General features: G+C 29.9%; 6 protein-coding genes across 12 annotated transcripts; 2 read left to right on the forward strand and 4 right to left on the reverse strand.

Moving 5' to 3' along the window:
• The first annotated feature begins 946 nt into the window (after nt 1-946).
• On the forward strand, nt 947-4071 carry LOC122570285. Its single transcript, XM_043732404.1, has 3 exons — nt 947-1203; nt 2690-2922; nt 3966-4071. Exons 2-3 carry the CDS (start codon nt 2704-2706, stop codon nt 4044-4046), a joined length of 300 nt encoding a protein of 99 aa, XP_043588339.1. The 5' UTR covers nt 947-1203; nt 2690-2703; the 3' UTR covers nt 4047-4071.
• Nucleotides 2932-7807, reverse strand: LOC122570278 (phenylalanine--tRNA ligase alpha subunit). 4 transcript variants are annotated; one of them, XR_006317777.1, is made up of 9 exons: nt 7569-7807; nt 6999-7339; nt 6692-6913; nt 6492-6607; nt 6233-6417; nt 5808-6169; nt 5625-5726; nt 3948-5375; nt 2932-3185 (listed from the first exon to the last, which is right to left on the reverse strand). XR_006317777.1 is itself a non-coding variant. In XM_043732395.1 (8 exons), exons 1-8 carry the CDS (start codon nt 7707-7709, stop codon nt 4757-4759), a joined length of 2088 nt encoding a protein of 695 aa, XP_043588330.1. In that variant the 5' UTR covers nt 7710-7807; the 3' UTR covers nt 2932-4756. The 4 variants fall into 4 exon arrangements, 3 of the variants coding, with proteins under 3 accessions (XP_043588330.1, XP_043588331.1, XP_043588332.1); XM_043732395.1 differs by having other exon boundaries at nt 2932-5375; XM_043732396.1 differs by lacking the exon at nt 2932-3185 and having other exon boundaries at nt 5244-5375; nt 5598-5726; nt 7569-7805.
• A 324-nt stretch (nt 7808-8131) lies between these two features.
• Nucleotides 8132-9006, reverse strand: LOC122570284 (40S ribosomal protein S15). Its single transcript, XM_043732403.1, has 3 exons — nt 8932-9006; nt 8655-8740; nt 8132-8518 (listed from the first exon to the last, which is right to left on the reverse strand). Exons 1-3 carry the CDS (start codon nt 8938-8940, stop codon nt 8170-8172), a joined length of 444 nt encoding a protein of 147 aa, XP_043588338.1. The 5' UTR covers nt 8941-9006; the 3' UTR covers nt 8132-8169.
• A 145-nt stretch (nt 9007-9151) lies between these two features.
• Nucleotides 9152-14823, forward strand: LOC122570279 (CTP synthase). The gene is made up of 11 exons (XM_043732398.1): nt 9152-9943; nt 10529-10699; nt 10776-10861; nt 10944-11075; nt 11317-11481; nt 11563-11850; nt 11991-12079; nt 12161-12459; nt 12544-12651; nt 12739-12951; nt 13025-14823. Exons 1-11 carry the CDS (start codon nt 9778-9780, stop codon nt 13075-13077), a joined length of 1770 nt encoding a protein of 589 aa, XP_043588333.1. The 5' UTR covers nt 9152-9777; the 3' UTR covers nt 13078-14823.
• Nucleotides 13827-25113, reverse strand: LOC122570277 (neurexin-4). Of its 4 annotated transcripts, none has more exons than XM_043732391.1 (11): nt 24944-25113; nt 24379-24471; nt 21173-21369; nt 20250-20391; nt 19502-19872; nt 19083-19421; nt 18199-19003; nt 17794-18099; nt 17682-17720; nt 16630-17256; nt 13827-16261 (listed from the first exon to the last, which is right to left on the reverse strand). In XM_043732391.1, the coding sequence occupies exons 1-11, from the start codon at nt 25005-25007 to the stop codon at nt 15408-15410; spliced, it is 3837 nt and encodes a 1278-aa protein (XP_043588326.1). In that variant the 5' UTR covers nt 25008-25113; the 3' UTR covers nt 13827-15407. The 4 variants fall into 4 exon arrangements, with proteins under 4 accessions (XP_043588326.1, XP_043588325.1, XP_043588329.1 ...); XM_043732390.1 differs by lacking the exon at nt 21173-21369 and adding an exon at nt 21938-22134 and having other exon boundaries at nt 24944-25111; XM_043732394.1 differs by lacking the exon at nt 17682-17720 and having other exon boundaries at nt 24944-25111.
• Nucleotides 22709-24992, reverse strand: LOC122570281 (L-aminoadipate-semialdehyde dehydrogenase-phosphopantetheinyl transferase). The gene is made up of 3 exons (XM_043732401.1): nt 24944-24992; nt 24379-24471; nt 22709-23800 (listed from the first exon to the last, which is right to left on the reverse strand). The coding sequence occupies exon 3, from the start codon at nt 23658-23660 to the stop codon at nt 22833-22835; it is 828 nt and encodes a 275-aa protein (XP_043588336.1). The 5' UTR covers nt 23661-23800; nt 24379-24471; nt 24944-24992; the 3' UTR covers nt 22709-22832.
• Nucleotides 25114-25468: the final 355 nt, after the last annotated feature.

Genomic DNA, 25468 nt, shown 5'->3' on the forward strand with positions numbered 1-25468 from the left:
AATTTAATTTCCGAATTCTGTATTTACATATCTATTTTTGATTATACCAGTAAACCATATTTAATTGTCTGATAATCTGCTACTAGCTAAATGTAGTATAATATGGTTCCTTAAATGGTGCAATAATGACCATAGTTAAGTAATCATAAGACGCGTGGAAATTCCGATCACAACGTGAAATCGATATTTCTAGGCACGTAGGAACATTACACCCACCAAATCTTACGGTACACATCGATTTGAACCAGAGGATTGTTTTTATAATGGGACGTTTAAAAAATTCACTGTGCGTAGATCGATGAATCGGCCATGCCTATTGAATTATTCTCGCAAACAAAGTGAAAACCGAAAGGACAGTTCCAAAGTAATTCACCGGACTTTTGTGTTTTACTGGTTTGTAACGATCCATAGTACAAATTACAAAGTCGCTATCGATGAATTCTTAACTACTTTCTAATCAACAGCGACTGTAACCAGAATTCTTTTTATGAAAGAATAAATAACTTTGGAATTACGTGGATTAAATAAGTTACTTATCTTATTTGTACCACGAGATGACACATGATGAGCAGAGATATACAAAATATCTCCAAGGAGTATTACTCCCTGTAACATATAACAAGTAAAACAATTTTCTACCAAGATTCTGTATCTTTGATTATATTTAAAAAAATACAAATTTAGATGAACATCCGCAGTCCAACTACAATAAATACAATAATGTACGAATACCTTTTGTAGCCACTGTGGTAATATTTTCCTTCACCTTAGTTAGCAATTGGATCTATCGAATGTCGCGTGACCCGAAACACGCTAACGAGAAAAATCTACCGGATAGAGTCTATCGCGTTTCCAGTATCTAATATTCTGGTCTCCGACACTGAGGAACGAAGCAAAGCGAATAAAGCGCACGAGAATGAGGAAGGTCGCGGATAAACGGCGGCGAGTGGTGATCAGTCAGCTCGAAGGGATCCTCACCCTTGAAACGCCTCAAAGAGGAAACGAATGACCTCGTCGGGGACATAAGCTCGACAGAACGAGCCAGAACACGGATAATGACCAAGAAAACGTCCACGGTAACCTTAGTAAGCTGTATTGAAGTGGCGGCTACTATATAAGTAACACTGTAACGGATCTTGTATTCAGTTAGACACGCGCGAGAGAAATAACTAGATGTTGTGGATTCAGTATTGTATTCGTAAGGTGAGTGGATTTGCGCAGAAAGTCGTGGAGCACGAGATCTGATTGAAATATATACATAAAGGATACAAATAGACGTTATGGAGGATAATGATATTCAACGTAGTTTCTGACACGCGAATCAGTGGTTCGACACATCCTTCGTGCATAATAAGGATTGTGTACACAGCTCAAAATTTACGAGAATAACTCTGTTACAGTTTTCGTGTTTAGTATTTATAATAGTGTCACAGCAGTTGGCTATTGCTACCTTTACCAGTTTTTGAAATTGATTTCTTGGACTGACGATGAGTTTTTGGTGTATAGTGGCGAGTGTATAAATGGGAAATGATAACTACCAAGACCATAAATAGTATTATGAAAAATGTTACTTCTACTTTTTTCTAAAATCCTAGTTTATGTCCTACATTATACAAAAAATAGGAATAAAACTTTTAAAATCTTTTCAACATTTTAAATACTAAGTTAAATTATATATTAATTCTACAATGTAGGATTTAAGTGTATCATAATGAACAAATTTCTTGTATTTTGAAGCATTGTGGATATAGAGTGGCTTTCACATTTTTATTTCAAGTAATAATTATAAACTAAAATAAACTAAATCTTTATTGTAAGAACTTTCTCTTACTTATGTGTTCATTGCTGTATGTAAAATAAACAAATGTGTCAAATATCTGTATCTCATTCGCACTCAACAGAGAAGATAATATTAATAATAATATTAATAAATAATATACCTCCCTTGATAGTTGGTCAGATAATCTCTTGACTCGTGACTATTTAACGAATCACTACTATATGATTCCTTGTGTGCAAACGTGAAAAAATATGTCTTTTTAATAGAATTTTGAATATTGTACTAGCGTACATATAGGATAGATACATACATAAACTTTGAATTAGAATGATGTCTCAGCCAACATGAATTCCGTTCAAATTTTTTATTACTCTGTGAAAGATACAAACTTCTTATGATTTTATAAATCTTCGTGCAATTTTTTTGTTCGGTAAAAAGATAATTTTATGCAATATGTAGCTTATAGTTAAAAAGCATAGTTTAAAAAAAATAATTAAAACAATTATTTAAAAAATTATTAAAAGTACTAATTTCAAAATTTATAAAAAAATGGAACAAATTAAAATATGAAAAAAACAACAGACTACATTGTAGGATAATTTTAAGAAACAATGCCGAAATTTGAAATTTATCGGGCAATCAATTTTTAAAATCTGCTCAATATCAAGTCAAAAAACATAGTTTAAAAAAAACACTTTCAAATTTTGAAGGTATCTTTTAACAAATTCTTCACAAGTTAATATGAACAATATGAATACCTTCAACCACTCAGTATGAATGTCAAAAGCTCGTTTCGCTATAATATTTCATACATATGAAATTTAAAAAAATATGAGAAAGTCTTTCCGATTTTCTGAATCAAATAAGTTATGCACTACCTTAAATTAGTTGGAGTTTATTCTTTTCCAGAATTTTAGGTAAATATGAACGTAATAATCTTGCTTATGGCCATGATAGGATTATGCGTGGCCGCTCCACAATACTATATTCCCTCGGAATTCGTGTATCAACATCCGGCAAATGTATTGAATTCAGCAATCGAAGACACCTTGCCAAACGAATTACGAAATAACTTTTACAAAAACCCACGAATCGCTGCCCGTCTCGCGAAGGAATCATGGTTTTTCAATAAAGAGATGCAGGTAAAAATCTTCCCATTTATCTTAATATATTTTTTCTATAATGTTATGAAAATGTATTTTATGATTTTAAATGTAGCATTGATCGATTTTGAAACGAGGTTGCTAGATTTACTTCTGAAATCTGAGAATACGGCCTCCGCTACTCTCTCTCTCTCTCTCTTATACCGATTTTATCTGCATCTATCACTGACATATCATATTTCGTTATAAATTCGCAGGATGTATCTGATACATTGTAGTACGATTAAAAAACAACTTTTGATCTGTTAATGTATAGAAATCTCTAATTACTTAATTTCCATATCAGAAAAATATAATAATTTGTGTTAATGTCAATTCTACAATTGTCAGTATTTTTCTATCTTTTAAATGCATACTTTAATTTCAATATTTTCAAAATATCCTATTAGTATTGTCATAGAATATCTTATATGTAGTATATTATACAGAGTGACCCACACTTTTATCTGCTTTATAAGTAAAAATAAATTTAAAATGTCATATTATTAAAATTCCATCATTAAGAAATTATAACAAAAATATGAAACATGACAAATGTAATAATATCTAACGAACACTATTGCCAACGTTGAATTTGTCGACCGCGACCAGTCGTCGTCTTGGCTCCTTAGATCACCTAACCTTACGCATTTAAATTTTTATTTACATGACAAGCTAAAAGAAAAAGTTTAGAATATAGAAGTAAAAATAGTAGTATATAGTATCTATATAAAACAAATTAATAATGAGAATTAATGTGGCATATGATGTAATTAGACAATCACAGGTAGTAAATACTACATCAATAAAAAGGTGGACGACATTTTGAAATAGAAACATACTCAATTTATCTACGCCACTTTCGATATTTTGGCTATAACTTCTTAATAAAGAATTTATACATTTTTTGTTAAATTCTAGTCTTAATTTTACTTATAGAACATATTAAGGAAATTTGAATGGAAAAGTGTGAGACACTCTACATATAGTAGTATTATTATACATATTACTGCTTATAATAGTACCTCCTACTTTTATTGTAGGTAATCGATCGTGAAACGGATAAAATTCCACGAGAGAAAGTATATAATGTTCTCCACAATGCAGGATTTGTGCGAAAATAAAATTAGAATAATAAAAAATTTGTAATAACTTGTTGAATTCTTTGAACGTCTATAATGTTCCTCTTGTACAGCCATCCATCTAACTTGGAATCCGCGCGCAAGAACTTGAAAAATAACAACACTAGTCATATGTGCACTTATTACCATAATCATACATTGACACTACCATCTATGAACTGTTGTTGCAACTAGGGTTATACCGGTTATGAACATAGAGATATAAAGATAGAGTGCATGAACGAGCTGAAGAAGCTATATAGGAATAGAAAAAGAACACTACATAGAAACTTCTTGAGTCCTTATGTAATAACGGATTAATAAAATAAAATATTCATATAGTAAATATCTACATATACACCGATTATTGAATGGCATCAATATGCATGCCTGATTAGACGAACACAGAAGATGCCTCTATGCAGCTTTTTCTTTTCACTCCCATCTCGCAACCACTTACACGATGGCAGAAACAACTACTTAAATATCATTCTCATGATTACTGCAAATATTTAAAACATCAAGACAAATATTTTTTATCGCATCATTTAAGTAATAGTCCATTGAAAAGTATAAATAAATATATAACCAAATACATATATGTATAACATATGTAATAATTTAATTTTATAGAAAGCATACCACATATGAAAAATCTAACAATATGTAAATATGTAACAGTATTCTTGCAAAATTTTATTTACATATTATTTCTATTTGTGTAGTTTACATTTTTCAAGGGATTCTAATAAAATATCTACAATAGATATATTATCTTCACCCATTACGTAACGTGATTTTTTATGAATCGTTTGATGCATATTAGTATGTAAGAACTTATGTATTTTTTCTAAGTAATTATCTATTTCATTTGCGTACAATGCACCTTTGCTTTCGTAACGTAAAACGTGTGGATAACAGTTTTCGATTAGACGATTCAGATATCGCGCTACATTTATCTCACCTATAATTTCGTGCATCCCTGGTAACTGCAATATGGGATCAATACCAATTTCTTTCCAGATTATTGTTAAGTGTATGTCAGTAGTTTGCTTTGCATTTCGATACTCTGAACAAAAAGTTAATAACTGATTTGGAAAATGTTGCACACTGGAATGTACATGAGAGGTCACAAAAATGTTGACATAAGATTTTACGTGACGAAAGAACAATTCTATAAACTTGATCGGATGTTCTGGATCACAAAATATGACGAGCCTTTGCTTCTCGAATTTTTCTGCACATTTAACTGCACACGATTTATTTCCGTGTTTGTTTAATTCTTGTTTCTTGTCTTCGGGCTTCTTTGTTTGAGAAGAATTTTGACTAGTCCTGTCAGAAGGTTATTGTATTTATCTTATTTATTCGCTTATTAAATAAATAAAATTTTGTACATTGAATTAAAACAACAATATATAAGTACAAAAAATTTGGATAAATTACATCCCCATATTTAGTAGTTTTAATGAAGGAGATGATTTGTAACAGGAATTAAGTTCTATCATAAAATCAAATGCATTTTAATTCCAATATTGTAATTACTTACATAAATACCTTAATAATGATTAGAAAAATATTTACTTGTTTAAGCGACAAATAGGATTGTTATAAACCATTTCCAAATCCACTTTTGGTCCAACTAAATCTCGTATATTGTTTAATCCATACTTAATCATAGTTGGCCTAAAAAAGCAAATGTATTTATATTTAAAAACAAATTTTATAATATTTTAATAATACAAATACTATTCATAATTTTATTACCTTTCTAAGGACAATCCCCAAGCAATGACATTTACATCATCAGGCAATTCCATTGGTAATAACATTTCAGGTCGAAACATTCCACTATTACCAATTTCTATCCATTTTTTCAAGCCCTCATGATAACAAAAGATTTCCATACTTGGTTCAGTGTATGGATTGTACGCGGGCTTGAACTTAAGTTGCGTAATATCAAGTTTCTTAAAAAATTCATACAAAATTCCTATTAAATCACCTAATGTTAGATTGTAATCAGCGACTACACCTTCAATTTGATGAAACTCAGCTAGATGTGTGGCATCCAAAGTTTCATTGCGAAATACTCGATCAATACTAAAATACTTCACTGGCTTAAACTCGCCCTGAAAAATTTACATATGAATATTTTTTAAATTAAAATCTTTTTTTATTTTTAATTTAATTACCTGCTGCATAAGCTTATAAAGCATTCGTGCACTAACAGCAGTCGTGTGAGTACGAAGAACATTCTTTTGTGCTTCTTCAATTTTCCAATCATAACGATAGCCTAAAGACCCATAGTCTCCTTCGCTATGTACTTTTTTTACCTTCTCCATGTAATCCATAGGAAAATTTGTACTATGAGATGGATCTGAAGTAAAAATTTTTAATGTATTATAATTAGTTGAACATACATAATTTAATTAATTCAAAAAAATTATTTACCAGATATGAAAAAGGTATCATGTGCATCTCTTGCTGGATGCTGCTGAGGTTGAAATAATGCGTCAAAATTCCAGAAAGAGCTCTCAACAAAATTATTTGTTGGCATTTCAGTGAATCTATGGTAACAATAAGAGAAATATGAAAATATCTGTTGAATATTATACTACAAAATTTAAAACCTTAATTTCTCTACTGTATACCCCATTTCAAGAAAAATTTTTCTAAATTCGCTTCTAACTTTTAATAGTGGATGCAAATGACCCACTTCCAGCGTAGCACCAAGAGCTTCAAAATTATATGGTTTAAATTTCTTATCTTTCCATGCACCATTTACTAATAAATCAGCAGTCAACTCTGTTTCCTGTTTTTCAATTGTTGTTGTAAAATTTGGACCCTTTTCCAATTGTACAAATTTAATAACTCTGTTAACAAAACAGTTGCTCATATAATACAATCAATACTTATATGTATATATTTTCTATTAAATTAAATTAATAAAAACCTTACATTTCTTGGATCAATTTTCTCTTCTTATATTCATTTTTAAGACGGTCAGTTAAACTTGCAAGGGTTTTTAGATCATTTTGTGTAACATCTGTGATAGATGCCACTTTCTTTTTCACAATAGGCTTACCACTGCTTTTATCAATTACTATCCAACCAGCCTGTAACGCTTTGGAAAATCCAACCTTTGCAAAGGGAACTGACTGCATAACTTCAGGTTGAGGCATTCCATCATCAGGAATTGCATTATAAATAGCTGCTTCGTGACTTCCATAATTCACTATATGTTGACCTTCTGATGTTAATTCCCACTTTTTATCAATAATCTGTTTAGTAGTAATCAACTAAAATGTAAATTACGCTATTATTAATAAGCAATTAATATCAGTTTGATAAAAAAGAATTTAATAAACATAAATAAACATTTGGGGGTTATGATGAAATCTAAATTTATATTAGAAAATTTATTGCACGTATTCGTTCTTACACTATAAAAAGCGTGGAAAATAATTTTTGGTGAACTTTGTTAAAGTTATTATAATAATTGCGAACAATTTGCAGTAATTAACTTACTTCACCAAGTGCCTCAAGGCTTTTGATGGCACCAATAATTTTTTGATGATTTTCTTTAAAAACTTCAGCCAAATGCAGCGAATTTATTTCTCCGTGCTTATCTAAATAATCCAATATTTGGTCAGTCAATTGTTTTGCCATATTTGAAATAACAGTGGATTTCACTTTGCATTAAAACAGCCGGCAAGCATCCACGTGAATCATACATGGATAGTAACATAACATCAACACATTTTATATGACAGATAATTTTAAGACAAACGTCATTAAATTTCGATATTACGCATTATAATTTATTTTAATCCCTGTATAATATCCAAGATTTATAATTCAAGATTTAGTTTATACGTGGATAAAAAAACTTAAAAATTTACTAAGTATATATTTTTTAACGTTTTTTACTTAAACAAAATTCGGTTTTAATTCTATGTATATATAAAAAATGTTATTTCATATTACATATATATTTACGATATATTTTATATCCAATAATTTTAAAGTAATTCAGTAACTTATACTACATTAATTGGGTATTTATAAGGTATTTCAGAAAAATAATTGTATTAATTTTTGTACATTTTATTCACATGAAAAACATAAATTATTTTAGTGGAATAAATCTTGAAGAGTGGGTAGCACCAATACCTGGTCTACCATGCTTTACAGGTTTGTAAGTAACAGAGAACTCTCCCAAGTAGTGACCTATCATTTCTGGCTTAATTTCAACCTGATTAAACGTTTTGCCATTGTAAACACCAACAATCGAACCAACCATTTCTGGTACTATAATCATGTTACGTAAGTGAGTCTTAACAATTTCTGGCTTTTCATTTGGTGGTGTTTCCTTCTTTGCTTTACGCAGCTTCTTTACCAAAGCCATAGACTTTCTCTTTAAACCATGAGAGAATCGCCTACGAGCACGAGCATGCATCAAAACCATAAGTTGCTCACTGAAACAAATATATATATATATATTGTATAACATAAAACTTGTATGAAAATTTATCTGAATGTACATCATTCCTTTAATTGATCACTACGACCTAAAAATATTTTGACTTTTCTAAGATATAAAAAGATACTCACTTTGGCATATCAAGGAGTTGATCGAGATCAACTCCTCGAAAGGTGAACTTTCGGAAAGTCCTCTTTTTCTTTTGGGTTTCTTCTGCCTGAAAATCATACAACACATAATTGGTAAGAGGTTATGTTACAAATAAAAAATATTCATTCTTGTACGTCAATATTATTTCTTTCTATTAAAAGATAAATCAATATCTCATTCTAGAGCATTTACTTATATCTTTCTGTAATAGATGAATAAGATTTTATTGGATATTTTCGACACATTTGTAACACATACCTCAGCCATGTTTTTAGTTGTAGGGAGAAAAGACAACAAGAAATGGCGCCTGTGCCTTTTACGCGAAAATCGATTCCTCCATTAAGTAAATATTACTAGATGGTCCTATGAGTATACTTTTTCTTATAGGATAAAGAAATTACTTTTTCTTTAAAAAACGACATCAATCGTTTGAGTTATACTGTGAAATATATTAGCTTAATAATATTTTAACACGATTTACCAACTTTTTAAATTAATTTTTTTAGTACTTTAATTAATGTTTTTTTTAAATTAAAGTTTCAACTTCAATTATTAGAAAAAAGTGAAACATTTTACACAGTTCAATTAAAGTTTTCTTATTATTAATAATAAAGGATTAAACGATGTACAAGGATTTATAAAGCTAGGAAATTATAAACATTAGAAAAGTACATTGCTTCAGTTTCTATATAATAATTTCAGAATATTTTATATTGTACGTTTAAAAATCCCGCCATAACGCTCCCATCTTTTCAAATAAAATAAGTAGCACATAAATCTTGATCGTGAATAGTACTAATAGTACAACATGTGGGACGGCTCTTTCATTGACTGTCACGCGTTGCTATATGATTATATTTGTATATGTGATATTTTTGGCCAATATCTGTACTTATTTTTACAATTTTATTAGGTCTATCAGAAATAACCAATCAGATTAGCATTCTTTTGGCTAGTCTTCTTATCGCAAACAAACAGTAAGAGTAGGCTGCGTGTCCCCATTGGATCCAGATATCACTCAATGAAATCGAACAACTTTGAATAACAGAAGCGTATGGAGAAGTTGATGCAAATATTCTCCGTAGAATAGATCGCTTGTAAAATATGAAATATATTTTAGTAACCGGTGGTGTGATCAGCGGAGTCGGCAAAGGTGTTATTGCAAGTTCATTTGGTACTATACTTAAACATTGCAATATTCATGTGACATCTATCAAGATAGATCCTTATATAAATATCGATGCCGGCACATTTTCTCCATACGAACACGGTACGTTATTAAACATTTATTTCTTTTTAAATATTTTATCTGATTAGAATGACATGTTCGAAAACACTTATGCGAAAATCTAAAATTTTATACAGCCATGTGGTGTGAGAAGCCATTTTACACGTTGCTGCCGCCAATTTTATAATCACGTGCTATATTTCTAACAGCATTTTTAATTTTAACACAAAATGAAATTTATGCATCTTATTATGTACGAATGCTGCTTCAGATTAATAAGTTATAGCGATTGCAAAAATTGTAAAAGCTTAAATTGTTATTGTATAAACTTGACTATGTCTATTTTAATAGAAAAGTTTTATTAATTTTGTTATTTGTATATGTAAAGAGTTTATTGAATTAAAATGTACTTAAATAAATATGACGTTAATTAATCATTTTCTCCTCAGTGTACAATTAAACTATTATGAAATTTGTTTTCAAGTTTCTTATTATTATCTCTAATTTAAAAAAAAATATATTATTAATTTTATATTATTATTATTTTATATTATTATATTATTTTTATATTATTAATTTTATGTTATAGATGTTAGTTTGATTACATGAAAATTGTTTACATTTCAGGAGAAGTATATGTGTTGGATGATGGTGGAGAGGTAGATCTTGATTTAGGAAACTATGAACGTTTCCTAGATATTACTTTACACAGAGACAATAATATCACAACAGGTAAAATTTATCAACATGTAATATCAAAGGAGAGACATGGCGATTACTTGGGAAAAACAGTTCAAGGCAAGACATTTTTTGTAGACACATAAAGTTAATGTATAATTCATATTGATAATAAATGCTTATTATTATTTTGTAGTAATACCACACATAACAGATGCCATTCAAGAATGGGTTGAAAGAGTTGCAAAACAATCTGTAACAAAGGATGGTGATAAACCAGATGTAATTTCATGATGTACAATTACATTTACAAATAAGTGAAAAGAAAAAAATACAAAATTAATCTACATTTTATTCATTTCAGGTTTGCATTATTGAATTAGGTGGAACCATAGGAGATATTGAAGGAATGCCTTTTGTAGAAGCTTTTAGGCAATTTCAATTTAGAGTAAAAAAAGAAAACTTCTGTTGTGCACATGTATCATTAGTGCCACAAGTATGAAACTCTTTTTATTTAAGTAACTCTCTTTTTTCATCCTAGACCTTGACTTTGAACTCATGCCAAGTACCAAGCATATGTTTGGTAGTTTATTCTTAATCCTATTATTTGTAAAATTTACAACCACATATAAATAACGTTTATGCCTGTTTAGAAAACAAAGATATATATATATAAAGAATACAAATATTACTTTCTCTTTTTTTATAAGTTTCTTGAATATTTCTTGTTTTTTTAGCCAAAATCTACAGGAGAACCAAAAACAAAACCAACTCAATCCAGTGTGAGAGAATTACGTGGTTTGGGTTTGTCTCCTGATCTCATAGTTTGTAGATCTGAACTACCAATAGGTGACTGTGTGAAAGAAAAAATTTCGAATTTTTGTCATGTTGCTCCTGAACAGGTGATATTCCTTAATCATTTCAATAAAACTTTAAGAAAATTGGCTAAAAAACTAATAGAAATTTTGATGTATTATCATTAGGTGATAACAATACATGATTTGTCATCTATATATCGTGTTCCTTTGTTGATGGAATCTCAAGGTGTTATTGAATTCCTAAATGACAGGTTACAATTGAATATTGGAATGCCACGTCCCCGATATTTTATGCGAAAATGGAGAGATTTGGCGGATCGCACTGATCATTTACGAAAAGAAGTAAACATCGCGTTAGTTGGAAAATATACAAAATTAGAAGACTCCTATGCATCAGTTACAAAAGCATTGCAACATGCTTGTATTCAAGTTGGCTACAAACTCAAGTTAACAGTAAAGTATCCGCTTTTTATTAAATATTAAATTTTATTTATTTTTCATTTATTTTGATTAAAATTAAATATTAATTTGACTTATCAAATATATTGTTATATATAATGATTACTGTCATATCTGTATAACTATAATTTTAGTATATAGAGGCTGATAATTTAGAATACAATACAAAAGCAATAGATCCTGTACTATACCATGAAGCCTGGCATCAACTTTGTAGAAGCAAGTAAGTTATTTTTCTTTCTATTATTATTTTATAACATTTTGTTTCTTTCAAATTTGTTTATCTTAATTGGGTTATATTTAGTGGTGTTATAGTACCAGGTGGATTTGGTAAAAGGGGTATGCTGGGAAAAATGGAAGCATGTGGATGGTGTAGAACAAATGATAAACCTTTTCTTGGTATTTGTTTGGGCCTACAAGTGGCGGTAGTTGAGTTCGCAAGAAATGTTTTAGGCATAGAGGATGCAAATAGTATAGAAATTGATCCAGAAACTGATCATCCCCTCGTTATAGACATGCCTGAATATAATCCAGAACAAATGGGTGGAACCATGAGGCTCGGAAAAAGATGCACTCGATTTACAGAAAATAATTCTCTCATAAGTTAGCAATTTCTTGCTTAAAAATTTGTTATGTAACATAAAGTATTTTCATTTTCATAAGTGTTTTGAATTATTTCATATATAGAGCAGCTGTATGGCAATAAGAATGTTATAGAAGAAAGACATAGGCATCGATATGAAATTAATCCAAAGTATATCAATGATTTAGAAGCAGCTGGATTGAAATTCGTAGGTAAATTAACATTCACTTTCTAATTTGTAACTTTAACAAATTTTAATGTTCATTAAACTAATATATATTGTCTTTCTTTTATGTTAGGTCATGATGAGGAAAATTTACGTATGGAAATAGCAGAATTGGAAGGGCATAGTTACTATGTTGCAACGCAATTCCACCCAGAATATTTGTCTAGACCGTTAAAACCTTCACCTCCATTCTTAGGATTAATTTTGGCCAGTGTTGGTAAATTAAAACATTACTTAGCCAAAGGTTGTAAACTTTCACCTCAAGTGGTCAGTGATAATGATTCAGGTAATAAGCAATGAATTTTTGTGCTGTAATTTTTGTTATTATAATCTTATTTAAAATTTATCGTTCTTAATAGATACCGAAAATCTAGTTGATGACGATGAAACAACAAATAATGAGCGAGGCTAGTATAAGTGATAGCATTATATTAATTTGAGTAATTAATAATGAAGTACTATTATGTTTATATATGTACGTATGTTGATATTACAAAATTTTTTTATTTTAGAACAAAGTTTTGAATACATATTCAAATATATGCGTAATAATATACTATATACTTATACTATATAATTGTACTTTGATCCTCCCTCAATCTTGCTTAGATCTATGTTCGTAACATAAATAACTCAAATCATATCTAATTAATTGTTTATTTAAAATAATATGACGATATGTATGACTTCAAATATATTCTTCGGTTAATTTTTAATATACATATGTCTTGAAAAAAAGGTAGATTCGTGTTTATATCCGAAGAATTTGTTTTTTCTATTAGTAAGTTTTATATATTTTATGATATAAAGTATTTTTATATTTTATCTATGTATTGACACGATTACCAGTGGTCGCTGAAAGGATCGGTTAACGGAGGTTTGGATACGTGTACAATATATATTTTGTAATCAAAAAAATCCATAGATAATAATTTATACTAAATAAATGAAAAGCTTAAATATTTGCAAATTTCTGATAGATTAGACTTCTACTATGAACAAGAATTTTCCATAATAAATATGAAATTTATAATAATACTATTATTATTATTGATTTAACGTAAAGAAGTCTATTTCTAGCATCAAAATTTTGCTTGAATTACAAATTTGAAAAATCGTAAACATATTATTTCTGTGGTAAATATTAATGAATGAGATTCGTTCGTTGAAGTGTTTTTATTGTTTTTCGTTTCTGTAATTATATTATTTTAAACTGATATTTAAACTATTAGTTTTTTATAACCATCGCATATTTCGTTCGCTTCCTTCTCACTTACATATATAGTTTCTATAATTCCAGTTAAAAAATGTAATTCTATTACTATGTACAATGTATTTTCGTTAATTGTTATATTTTAAGAGTTTCACTAACAAAATTAAAGCATCTTACATTTTATGAGAAAATAAAATTTTACGTTCTTCAGGAACGTTGGATACTTTTATCGCACTTAACTTTTTCGTAGTTTATATGTGAAAGTGTAAAATTAAGTTTATGGCAACTCTACAAAATCTTTGTTGTTACAAACTACGTGCTTCAGCTAACTAGTTTTTATCAAGGACTTATTGTTACAAAATCATAATCACGACTTTTTGTCTTTATTTAGCAGCACATGCGTTCTGCTGAATACAGTATATAAAATATACACTGGCATATTATTACAGTAAAACATTTCCTTTGTATAAAAATGATATATATACAGCACACTCTCACTGTTACACGTATAGTATACGAATATTAGTTTTGATAAGATTAATGTTAAGTTACAGTATAGAATTCGGATTGTTACACTTCACGAAAGAAATAAAATATCTGTAAATACATAATAAACAAATGTAAACAAAATAAATATAAAGAAAAAGTAAAATGCACTTTGGACGGTAAGCATTACAAATAATACTGAGAACACACTTTTCGCAGAAATAAAGAGAGAAAAAAGTATTTTACATGTAATGAAATATTTCTGAAGATTTAGAAATATTTTATATATGTACAAATAACTTTGTTGTCATTGATAGAAAAATAGCATAGCCAATAAATTTCTAAAGGGGGTTTAAAATCAGTTGATTTGTTGATGTTCTTACGATTAATGCTAACAGGTAAAAACTCTGATATAACAGAGTAAAAAAGAAACAAATAACTGTTCTCATTTTTAAAATAATAAAATGTTAAACAAGTATCTAACCTAACATAGTATTCTATCGCGATGGTCAATCTAAATTTCAATGTACATAATAAATATTTATGCACCTCATAATGTAAAGTAATAACAGTCTGCAATTCGAAAGATTTTTTACTACCTCTTATTCCTAGCTATATGATGATTGACATTAATAAGTATTCAGAAAAAAATATCAAAGGTACACTTAATACGAATAAGATATTTCTACATGCTTACATCTTTTTAACGTAATATTTGAACTCATAATTGTATATTATTTCTTTTATATTATCTTCTGTGATAAGCCTACTATGACGAAAATCAATAAAATAAAAATATTTAATATCCAGTTATCTTTTAATATTTTCATTATTATAAGGGATTCGATAAATTTGTTCGTGCTAATTAGTTAAGTTTACCAGTCTCCAGTTTTATACAGTTTTCAGTAAATCGAAACAGTAGAATTATGTTTCTTTTTATCCTTCCTATAAAATCTTTCGTTATGACACTTCAAAGTGCACTTATAAGCATAATTTCATCTATATATTCTAGCATCGATATAGCGAAATATCTAACTTCGTACTTAAATAAACCATTCTTTCTTTTTTTGAACTTGATGACCAGTGGCAGAATGAACTACCGCTGAGTCTGGATCCAGTGCTATTTCGGCACCCTTGTCCTCCTGGGTCAAATATTCGCCTTTGTGTCTTGACATGTATCTTCCTATAAGTACTGCCATTATAACTAATGCTATAATAATGACTGTTAACACGCTTCCTAAAATCGCGGTGTCGGTTTCGTTGTAAGCAGCTCGAACTTTTTCTTCGTCTACTTGCGGTGGTGGACGAGTTTCTACGATATCAGGTGGATGCGTGATTGGTTCCACGCCACAGAAATCTTCCGTGAGAGGAGTACCCAAAGAACGAACATTTCCAGGTCCATCTTCCTGGAATAGTAACTTCAAAGGGTAAATATCGTCAAATTCTACTCTAGATATGCAACCAGCAAAACCTTCTGTCATGGATTCGTTTCTTCCAATATACATATACTGTATATTATTAAATTGTGCATCGGCTGAGGTTTTAATGTTAAAGGGGAATTCTTTCGGCTCGTAATTATCGACTTGCAAAATGAGTGTCGCTCCTGAATCTTTCCTGCCTACCCTAACATCGTGATACTGTCCCAGACCGAAATGCTTATTAGGGAAAATAACTTCTTGTCGTTCAAAACCGAAATCAAAAACGACACGCAAATGCCCGCTGTTTGAGACCATAATTGTCATATATTCTCCAGAGATGTTCGAAAACAGGCCGAGTAAAAATCCTTTAGGATTCGTCGTTGTAAAACCAACTCTGATTTTTTCGGAGATAGTGGAACGCCAGCTACCCATGAAATCGTACTTTATCATTGAACTTGGACGCATATTTACTCCAATTTCTATAATAAAACAATTTTAACGTTAAAACTCAATGTAATACACAACATTCAATACCCAATTTTTAATAGTTTTAGAATCATACAGAACGAGGTATAAAGAATTATCATTTCCCAAAATTTATTAGGTCGTCCGAAAAGTTTCTTTCGTTTTATAAGGAAATAAAGGATGCATAACATTTTCCGTTTTATATTATTTTATCCAATTACGTATGATCCATTTTTTTCTATCAAGATAAAGATTACAACGTTCGACAGATTAGGTTTCATATTTGTATAAAGATGCGTTGTAAAAGACTTGTCTATAAAAGAAAGACACTTTTCGGACAATCTAATATTTATGTTAATTTTTATCAAGGAGAGAAACATACCATCTGCGCAAATTGGACCTTTAAATGCAGTCCATCGACAGTCACAAGAATATCCATCGTATCTTTCATGGCACGTGCCATTGTTAAGGCACGGATTGCTTTCGCATTTACCCATACAACCTTCAGAAATTCCATATAAACTTTGACGAGCATAACTTCTCAGATCTTGCAACTGACCATTTAAAAGGAGAGCTCTGATACACCCAACGTAACCATCTCTATAATCTGTCGTGGCGCCAACCACGAGATCCGATGTAAGATGAAGCGCTCGTACTGGCCCCGGAGGTTCCCTTACTTCATTCTTTAACGCTCCATCGATTACGATTCTAGCTTCCTTACGATTTCTTTCAACCGACACGGAATGCCATCGATTATCAGCTAATTTGTACGAGGTTTGTACACTGACCGTAAGTGGGCCACTACCTGCTAAATACTGGAATTGAATCTGATTTCCACTATTTATAGAAATCTTTATATAATCTGTGGGTCCCTTGCTATGAATTATAACAGCGTTTTCGATGGTCGTTTTAAACTCGAAATAAATATCACCGCTATGACCGATATCAAAGGTTGGTAGGTTGATGGTAGCATCAACGATGCGGAATGTTACTACGTTCTTGAACAGATCTACAATAAAACGAAATGTTTTATTTATTTTGTATAGTATTTAGGATAGGATATATTATACAAGATTAAGGAGGGAGAGGGATTGGCTCCAATAACATTAATCTTGAAATTTGTTGTAGAATAAAATATTACCCAGAAAGATGACCACTTCTATGTTATATTATATTATGTATATCAAAGTAAATATTATTGAAGCTGATTCCTCTATACTGAATAATTACCAATACTTTTGTTATTCAAGTACAAATAAATAGAGGTGACTACAAAAGTTTGAGCATTAATACAAGTGGATGGGAATCAATAATAATTAAAATGCTAATTACTATTATTTTACAGTATCTAATGTACTTACAAAGATACGATACACATTTAAATGTTTGCAAATGTATCTTTTAAATAGCTACTTTAAATGGTATGAATCTTACCTGACCTTACCTTGGTAATCAACCAAGGTAAATTAGAACCTTACAAACAATTTAAAATAAATTAAATATCCTGGTCTACATGCATAATGCATGGAAAATGTTTTAAACTTACCATCTCCCTCACAAATAAGTGGCCCAAGCGTGTAACGACCCATTTTATCGTCCACCGGTGTACCAGTATCACCAAATCGTAATTGTTTAACTGGAAGATATTCCTTTTCAGTGATGTCTCCGCTGTCTTCTAAGATAGTATCCAAGTCAGCATCACAATTGCACCATTTTGTAGGATCCGCGCAATTTCCAAGTATACCGCATTCGCATTTACGTGAACCTGGTAATGCTCCTCCCCAGTAGTCCATTTTCTGATTATTTCTACTGACCCACCACGAGTTTGGTCTGAAATAATCTCCTTGCGGTACTAAAATTACATTATATTATGTTATTCAAATACAAAATATATAATCTTTAACGAAAATCATACATTTAAATCTCTGTTAATAGATTAATAAATAATTACCTGGAGAATTGAACAGTTTAGAAAGTCTACATTCATAACTGATCCTTTGTCTACAATTCGTGGATCGATTAAGAAGAGCTTCGATTTGATCCATGTCCGCATCGTAAATGATATCTTGTTCAAAACTACCCGGCTCTTGGAATCCATCCACAGGTGTAATGCGTTCATTGTTATGTCGCAAAATAGTTCTCACACGTCCGTCTGTATAGAATTCACAAACTACCGGGAATGGTTTCAAAGGACCGCTTCCATCAACGTCTATTTTGATATCTGCTCGTTGACTGACTGAGTTTATGTTTTTATATGCTTCGCATGATAGAGGATTCAAGGAAGTGTGACATACAGCTCCTGTATATCCTGTATTGGCACAATCACAGAAGAATTCATCAGAATTTTGACGACATACACCAGAATGTTTGCACGGATTTGGATTGCAACGATCCATCATTTGACATGCATCAAAGACAATTTCGTTCTTGCAACAGTATTCCTCTTCCTTCCAGTCAGTTGGTAGCTTATAGTTGCCATCGATACTAATCATTCTCATACAACCAACGAAACCGCGGTTACTCTCTATCCCTGTCATACCACCAATCATGTAAACAGGTCCTGTGATCATATCTAATATACGTCTCGTCCTCATAGGTGTTCCATCGACATTTAGGATAAGGTTATTCTTTGAAATTGTTAATATAACTTGGTGCCATTTTCCGTCATTGAACTTTTCATCGAAATTGTCTAAAGTTACTAGAGGACTTCCTTTCGTTTGAATATCAACTTTCAATCTACCATCCTCCAAAAATAGCTAATATATACAATATAAAACATTATTAACATGTATTTGGTACAGAAAATCTTCATCTTCTGAAAATAAATTTACAAACCTTTACGAAACCAGGTGAAGTAAATTGATGATATAAAATAATTCCTCTATCTTCGTATGTCCTAAAAGTGAGGGAAGCATTCAAAGAAGATACTCCCTCGTATCCTTTAAGTCTGGCATATGAGCCATGAGTTAAAAATGTTACAGGGATTATAGGTGGTTCTGGACAGCTATAAAGCGTATTCACTTTGTAATATCTTAGATTCTCCCCGGTAATTCCTGTTTCCTTTAAATCGTGAATAATGCTAGTCGCATTTAGATAAAAATTTTCTATACACCCTGTAAAATTTTGATTGACTACCAATCCATCTTGTTTGTTAGGTACACCACCTATATATAACTGGTGAAGGTATTTCAATTAATTAATATTATAGATTTGGAAATGTAATAAAAGATATTATACATTATTTAGCTACTTACTGCTCTATTTAAATCCAGTCTATGAAACTCTCCTTTTATTCTTCCCCTAATTAATACCCTATCTACAGAGAATGAGATATTCTTCCTGTTACGCGATATTAGAACATCGTGCCACATATTATCATCCAAAAGGCTACCAACAGACAAACTAGTCATGATATCAGATCCCAAATCTATATTTAATATCATTCTGTTGTCTTTTAATTGTAAAGCTATGTAATCCCCTTGTGTCCCGCGAGAGTACATTAAAATACCATCTGCATTGTTCGTTTTGAACCGGAAACGTATAAAATGTCTGTCAGTTTCTATTGGTTCCCTCAATAAATCATACCGTAAAAGAGATGAACCATTGAAGGAAAGAATGTCGGACACTACAAAAAGAAAAAATTAGTTAAGTAAAGACTTTGGCACATTAAGAGAATTTCTTGATTTGGAAGACTAAAATTTAGTCATCCTTAAAACATTTTTTCAAGAGAATTATTCACTGCGAAAATAGGAACCACACTATTATTTTAATTTTTTGGTATGAGAAAGTAATTATTATCTTAGAAAAAGGGATAATTCTTTAAAATATTACTTTGTTAACTGTAAAAATGTGTCAATTTCTGATTTATGTAGATTTTCCATATTGTAGTGAAATTATGGTTTTGTATGGTTTCATGTTTTTCTTGAAAAAAGTCATCATGGAATGTCGCTAATTTTCTCAATAAAATTCACAACTTCCTCTTAAAAGTATGTCATTGCTTACCATAACCACATCCATACAATTCTATTCTTAACGATATTCTATCCCGCCATCGGGTTGGGTTTATTCTTATCCATTGTGCAATAATTGGTACTTCAAATTTATTAAGTTTTATAGTATCACCATCTATGTTGCCTTTAAACATCTATAAGGAAAGAAAGAAGACGTATATCCTTATTTAATAATGAAATGCAATCTTTGTTAAATTTACTATAATCATTTAAAAAACAAAGTGTTTCTTTTGTATAATGTTATATAAAAGCTCTGGAATTTTTGTTAACATTTACATAATCTGTTAGTTGGTTATGTTTGATTTAAGTACAACATTTATGCCTAAATTGTAATGCATAAATAAATTAAACATAGGTTGGTAGACATTTGGCATGCTTTTATCTATAGTTATGTTAGTATAGCATTGTTATTTATAAGTGCAGAAGCATGAAAGCAAATGTTAAACATTCTATTGAAAGTATCATGTAAAAAATGTAAATTATTAAAATAATTATATATATGTATAGTGTTTAATAGATTCGAGTTAAGAAAAAATCCTCACAAATAGAAAAAAGATCTTCAAGCTATATGTTTGAGCATTTATTAGAAATTAAGGAAATCATATTTTTTAATTTTTTAAAACATGTGAGATTTAAGAAATTATTAACATATAAAAGCAGAATCATAGCTCCCATTGTGCCTCCACCAATAAAAAGAGAGCACTTCTGCTATGTATTTCTCACTGAAAATATATAATTTTAGAAATAATGAAATAATTCTTTTACTGAAAAATACGTTGCTATGTATAACATATAAATGTTATATTACATATGTACAATATTGTAGCAAGTATATCATATCTTGGAGCAAAAGATAAAAATGATTCTGTACAGAAAAGTTCTACGTTTCTTTATAGTCAATATCTCTATTAATACCTCATCTACACCATCCTGGCTTTCATAACTGGCCCAGGCTTGCCCATCATCAGAGTATTGGACAATATACTCTGTCACATATTCATTAGTATGTGCACGACCTCGTGTAGCTATGCTGCGTATCTCATATCTGTCCCCCAGTTCCACAGTAAGATGTTGATCATAACTGCTAAGCTCTGGTGACCACGTAGAACCTCCTGCAAAGCCCAGCCCCATGTCCATGTGTAAAAGGAAAAGAGTAGAAGCAAAGCAGTTAAGTAAGAGAAAGAAAGTGTTATGAGTCATTGGAAAATGGTAACATAATGATTATCATTTGTGTTTACATTTTAATAAATAATTATTTTAATAAACATTTTATATTATAACACATAAAATTCTATTTTTCATAATAATATTTACATCATTCAGAAATTCAGTATGAAATGCATGAAAAAGATATAGCTGTTGTGTATTCATTTGTACAAATGAAGAAGCATACTAACAGTGTTGTGTTAAACATGCAAATAGTATCTACCTACGTAGAAGTTTTTATGATACAATGTTATGGAAATTCATTCGTTAATTCATTCATGCTAAAGATACTTAACTAATATCATACTCAATTTCAAAAACCCAGTCTTTTGCATTATCACAGTGCTATGAGTTTTGTTAGTCATTAGTTAATATTAGTTACTAAGTGCAATATACCTTTTCAACAAATCTGCTCATGGATTATGGCTATATTAGCACAGACACTGAGTCAAAAATTGTATAGGTTTAGTTTACCTTAACATTACCATCTTCTTCTTTGTAATCAACGTAGTCCAGGCCATTTGTACCATAACTGATAACATATTCCATAACATACTCATTTTGTACTGCTCGTCCCTGGGTCTCCACAGCTGTGATGTTCATTATTTGACCCAGGTCGATTATAAGGTACTGACCAAAGTCTGAACTGCTAGCCGTCCATGCGCTTCCGCCTACGCCACAACATATACGCATGCATGCAACTCAAAATGAACTTAAGGAAGCAGTCATATTTAATAAAGTAGAGTTATCAGAGAATTAAATACTACTATAATTATCATGTAATGAATTTGAGATAATTATAACATAACTAAATATATTCATAGCTGAAAAATACAAGTAATACTTAAGTTATACCTTTCAAAGATGTGTATTAAAATAGTTGAAAGCAATATCATTTAAAAGAAATACATATGTATAAGTTGGAAGTATATACGTTATGTGTTATTTATGGAAAACTCCCTTTCCCAAGCAAAAGAGAGGAAATGTGTAAAAGTAACAGGTTTGTGTATTGTATGCACATAAAATAAATGAATTTAAAATTTTTTATTGCATTTTGTAGTTTTTAAATTGAAATTTATAATTAATTTCAATATCCTGTAAAAAACTGTATTCTTTCAAAAATCTTAAATTTTTCAAATTTTGTACTTAATTTAATAGTAAATAATTTGATACATTTATGTGAATGTTTAAGTGTACATACGAAACTATGAATTTTATAAGGAGGTAAAATAAAATTTGGACACATATTTCTAACTATATTTATTAAATTCACTAACTAAATGCAACCGTTATATCTGTACATCTTTATTACGCATACATAAAAGCATTACTCACAAGAAACTAATGTAACAATATATAAAATTTAAAGTTATGGATGTTCCTTTTTTTTGAAATATTCTTCTGTATATTTAGGATCTTGTGAAAATAATGGAATAGCATTTGCTAAGAGTGTATCACTGTTTACATATTCAAATATTTTCTTTTGCGAGTTTGGTGCTTTTCCATTTTTTTGCAAAGCTATAGCAACACAGTGTTGGGAATTCAATAATGTTTCCTCAAACAACCAATCTTGTTTTACATCATTTATGTATAAAACAGTATCAGTTGTAACAGAATTTTCCATGAGTTCTGAATTAGTTTTAAAAGACATTGATCTAAAATCAATCGTAATACCTTTACCTATAGCTTTCACATAACTTTCTTTCAATGCCCAATGCCTGCAGAACATACTAATTTTATCAAAATCGTTAGAAGACATATTTATTTCTTCCCATTCTAAAGGTGAAAAATTTCTATTCATTATACGGAAAAATTCAGGCAATTGCTTACCACCAGTATATTCAAATTTCATTACATCTATTCCTAAGTTTATATTCCTCGTCTCACCTGCTAAAACTGTATAATTACCGTGATGAGATATATTAAAAGACAAGTTTGAGGAAACATTTTTTAAAATAGGTTTATTATATGCATCTCTTGCAAATACTATAGCAGAGTATGGAATATGTTCATACTCATTAACAAATTTTCTCATCATTAATCTACCTGCAAGAGAAGCCCTAATATCTTTACGAAACACAAATCTGGCTAATCTTTGTTTCTCTTCTAACTGTATGCAAGAAATAGCATAAGCAAAGTCCTTTTCACTGGGATTCCATTCCTTCCAATTGAATGCCCACCGAATACTTTGAAACATGTTTACTAATATTAATTTTAACTCTGATTTATAATCAGGTTAAAGTTCTGCAAACTGTTATTTGCTTCTGTTTTATTAAAGCACTGCTTTTTTTAAAGGCTCTTGTCTTTTAAAAAACCAGGCTACTCTTTAGCATCCACCTGGAGCAAATAGACATAAGACATTGGATTACTTTTCTAATAAATAACAATATTTATTTCTAATTGATAAAGTATTCATTAAAGGATTATTAATTAATTATTAATAATGATCATTTGTGTGACTAGTGCTTGTTGCTTCAGAAGAAATCAGATGCACAGAATAACTCTGCAATGAGTCAGTGAGTTCATTTTACCTAATTCAGGTCTGGAGTTCTTTTAATTGGCTAATGTATGTGGGTGTCGATGAGAATAGCATTTCTTTAAGTTTTAAGTCTTTTCAAACAAATAAAATTTCATATCTAAACTTAAATATACAGATACATAATATGTGGATAATACACTACCTGCATTGCTATTAAACTTAATATTAAATATAGACAAAGAAAAGCAATCTTAGTAACAGGTATACATCATCACATACGTTTTCAAAATATAATATATAGATAGCAAGCAACAAACTACAAATTATCAAATGTCTCTAAACTTGTACAAGAAGATAACATAAGAAATGTTATTGAACAATATAACTAAGGGAAAATGCAATATATAATATAACAAAAAAATTAGAAAAGCTTTACCATTAAGCCTGGCATTTTTTGGACCTCTGTTAGGTAATGATGTGGTAGCTGTTAAGTGAGCTCTGTCCAAAAGTGGATCGTTACATTCATCATCTAATTAAAAATTACATTTAAATTAATAATATAATATACATCAACATATCAAATATCGTTAAAGTAATTTCTTAACAATTATAAATTCAATATAATACCTTCATTTTATATAATACAAAATACCTATCAATTTTTAATAATAGGATTAAAAAATTTCATTTTATGTAATCAGTATAAAATATCATGCTTCTCTAACAATATATGTACATTCATACATTAGGGAACAATAAATGTATGATCATAATGCAATTCATTTCTCAAGTTTTAAAGAATATCAATTCTTAAGTTGAATAGGTTCATGGATTGATTGAATTAGAAACAAAAGTTGCTCGTTTTTCAATAAGTTTATCATACATTAATTCTCTACTACGCCATGTTGTAAAATGGGCTTGGCTGCATTGAATCATCTTTAGGAAAATTATTTCTCTTACGGAGGAAAAATGTCATACAGTTAATAATAATATGTACTTACACGCAGAGGTGAATGAATTACTTGCAATTGCGAAAACGAACACAAAACACCTGATAGTATTCATCGTATCATTGCCCTTTCAGAGAGCAACATACGAGAACCTACTCCTAAGCGAGACGCGTTGTTGAAACTGTTACTGATTCTCTCTCACGCTCTCACTGGAGTCATTTCACTAGTGTATTACTCATACGCACACTACGACGAGTCATAGTTACTTTCACACATGGTCATACATACATGCTACTATAACCATATAGTATTTATCATATTATATTATATTGTAAAATATTGGATTATTTTATAGCATATTACATACTACCATCACATTATTTAAGATAAGATATTAATAATTATATAAAGAATATTTAAATTCTAATTTGATGGAGTAAAATGTGAATTTTTTAAACACATTGGCGGAATTTAATGTACATACATATTTTAAAATGCAATGTAAGATGTAACGGAATTATTATTCGATTGTATCTTAAAGGTATATTAGATTTGTTATCAAATTATTTACTTGTT

The sequence above is a fragment of the Bombus pyrosoma genome, linkage group LG8 (genome assembly GCF_014825855.1).
Source record: "Bombus pyrosoma isolate SC7728 linkage group LG8, ASM1482585v1, whole genome shotgun sequence".
NCBI classification, from domain to species: Eukaryota; Metazoa; Arthropoda; class Insecta; order Hymenoptera; family Apidae; genus Bombus; species Bombus pyrosoma.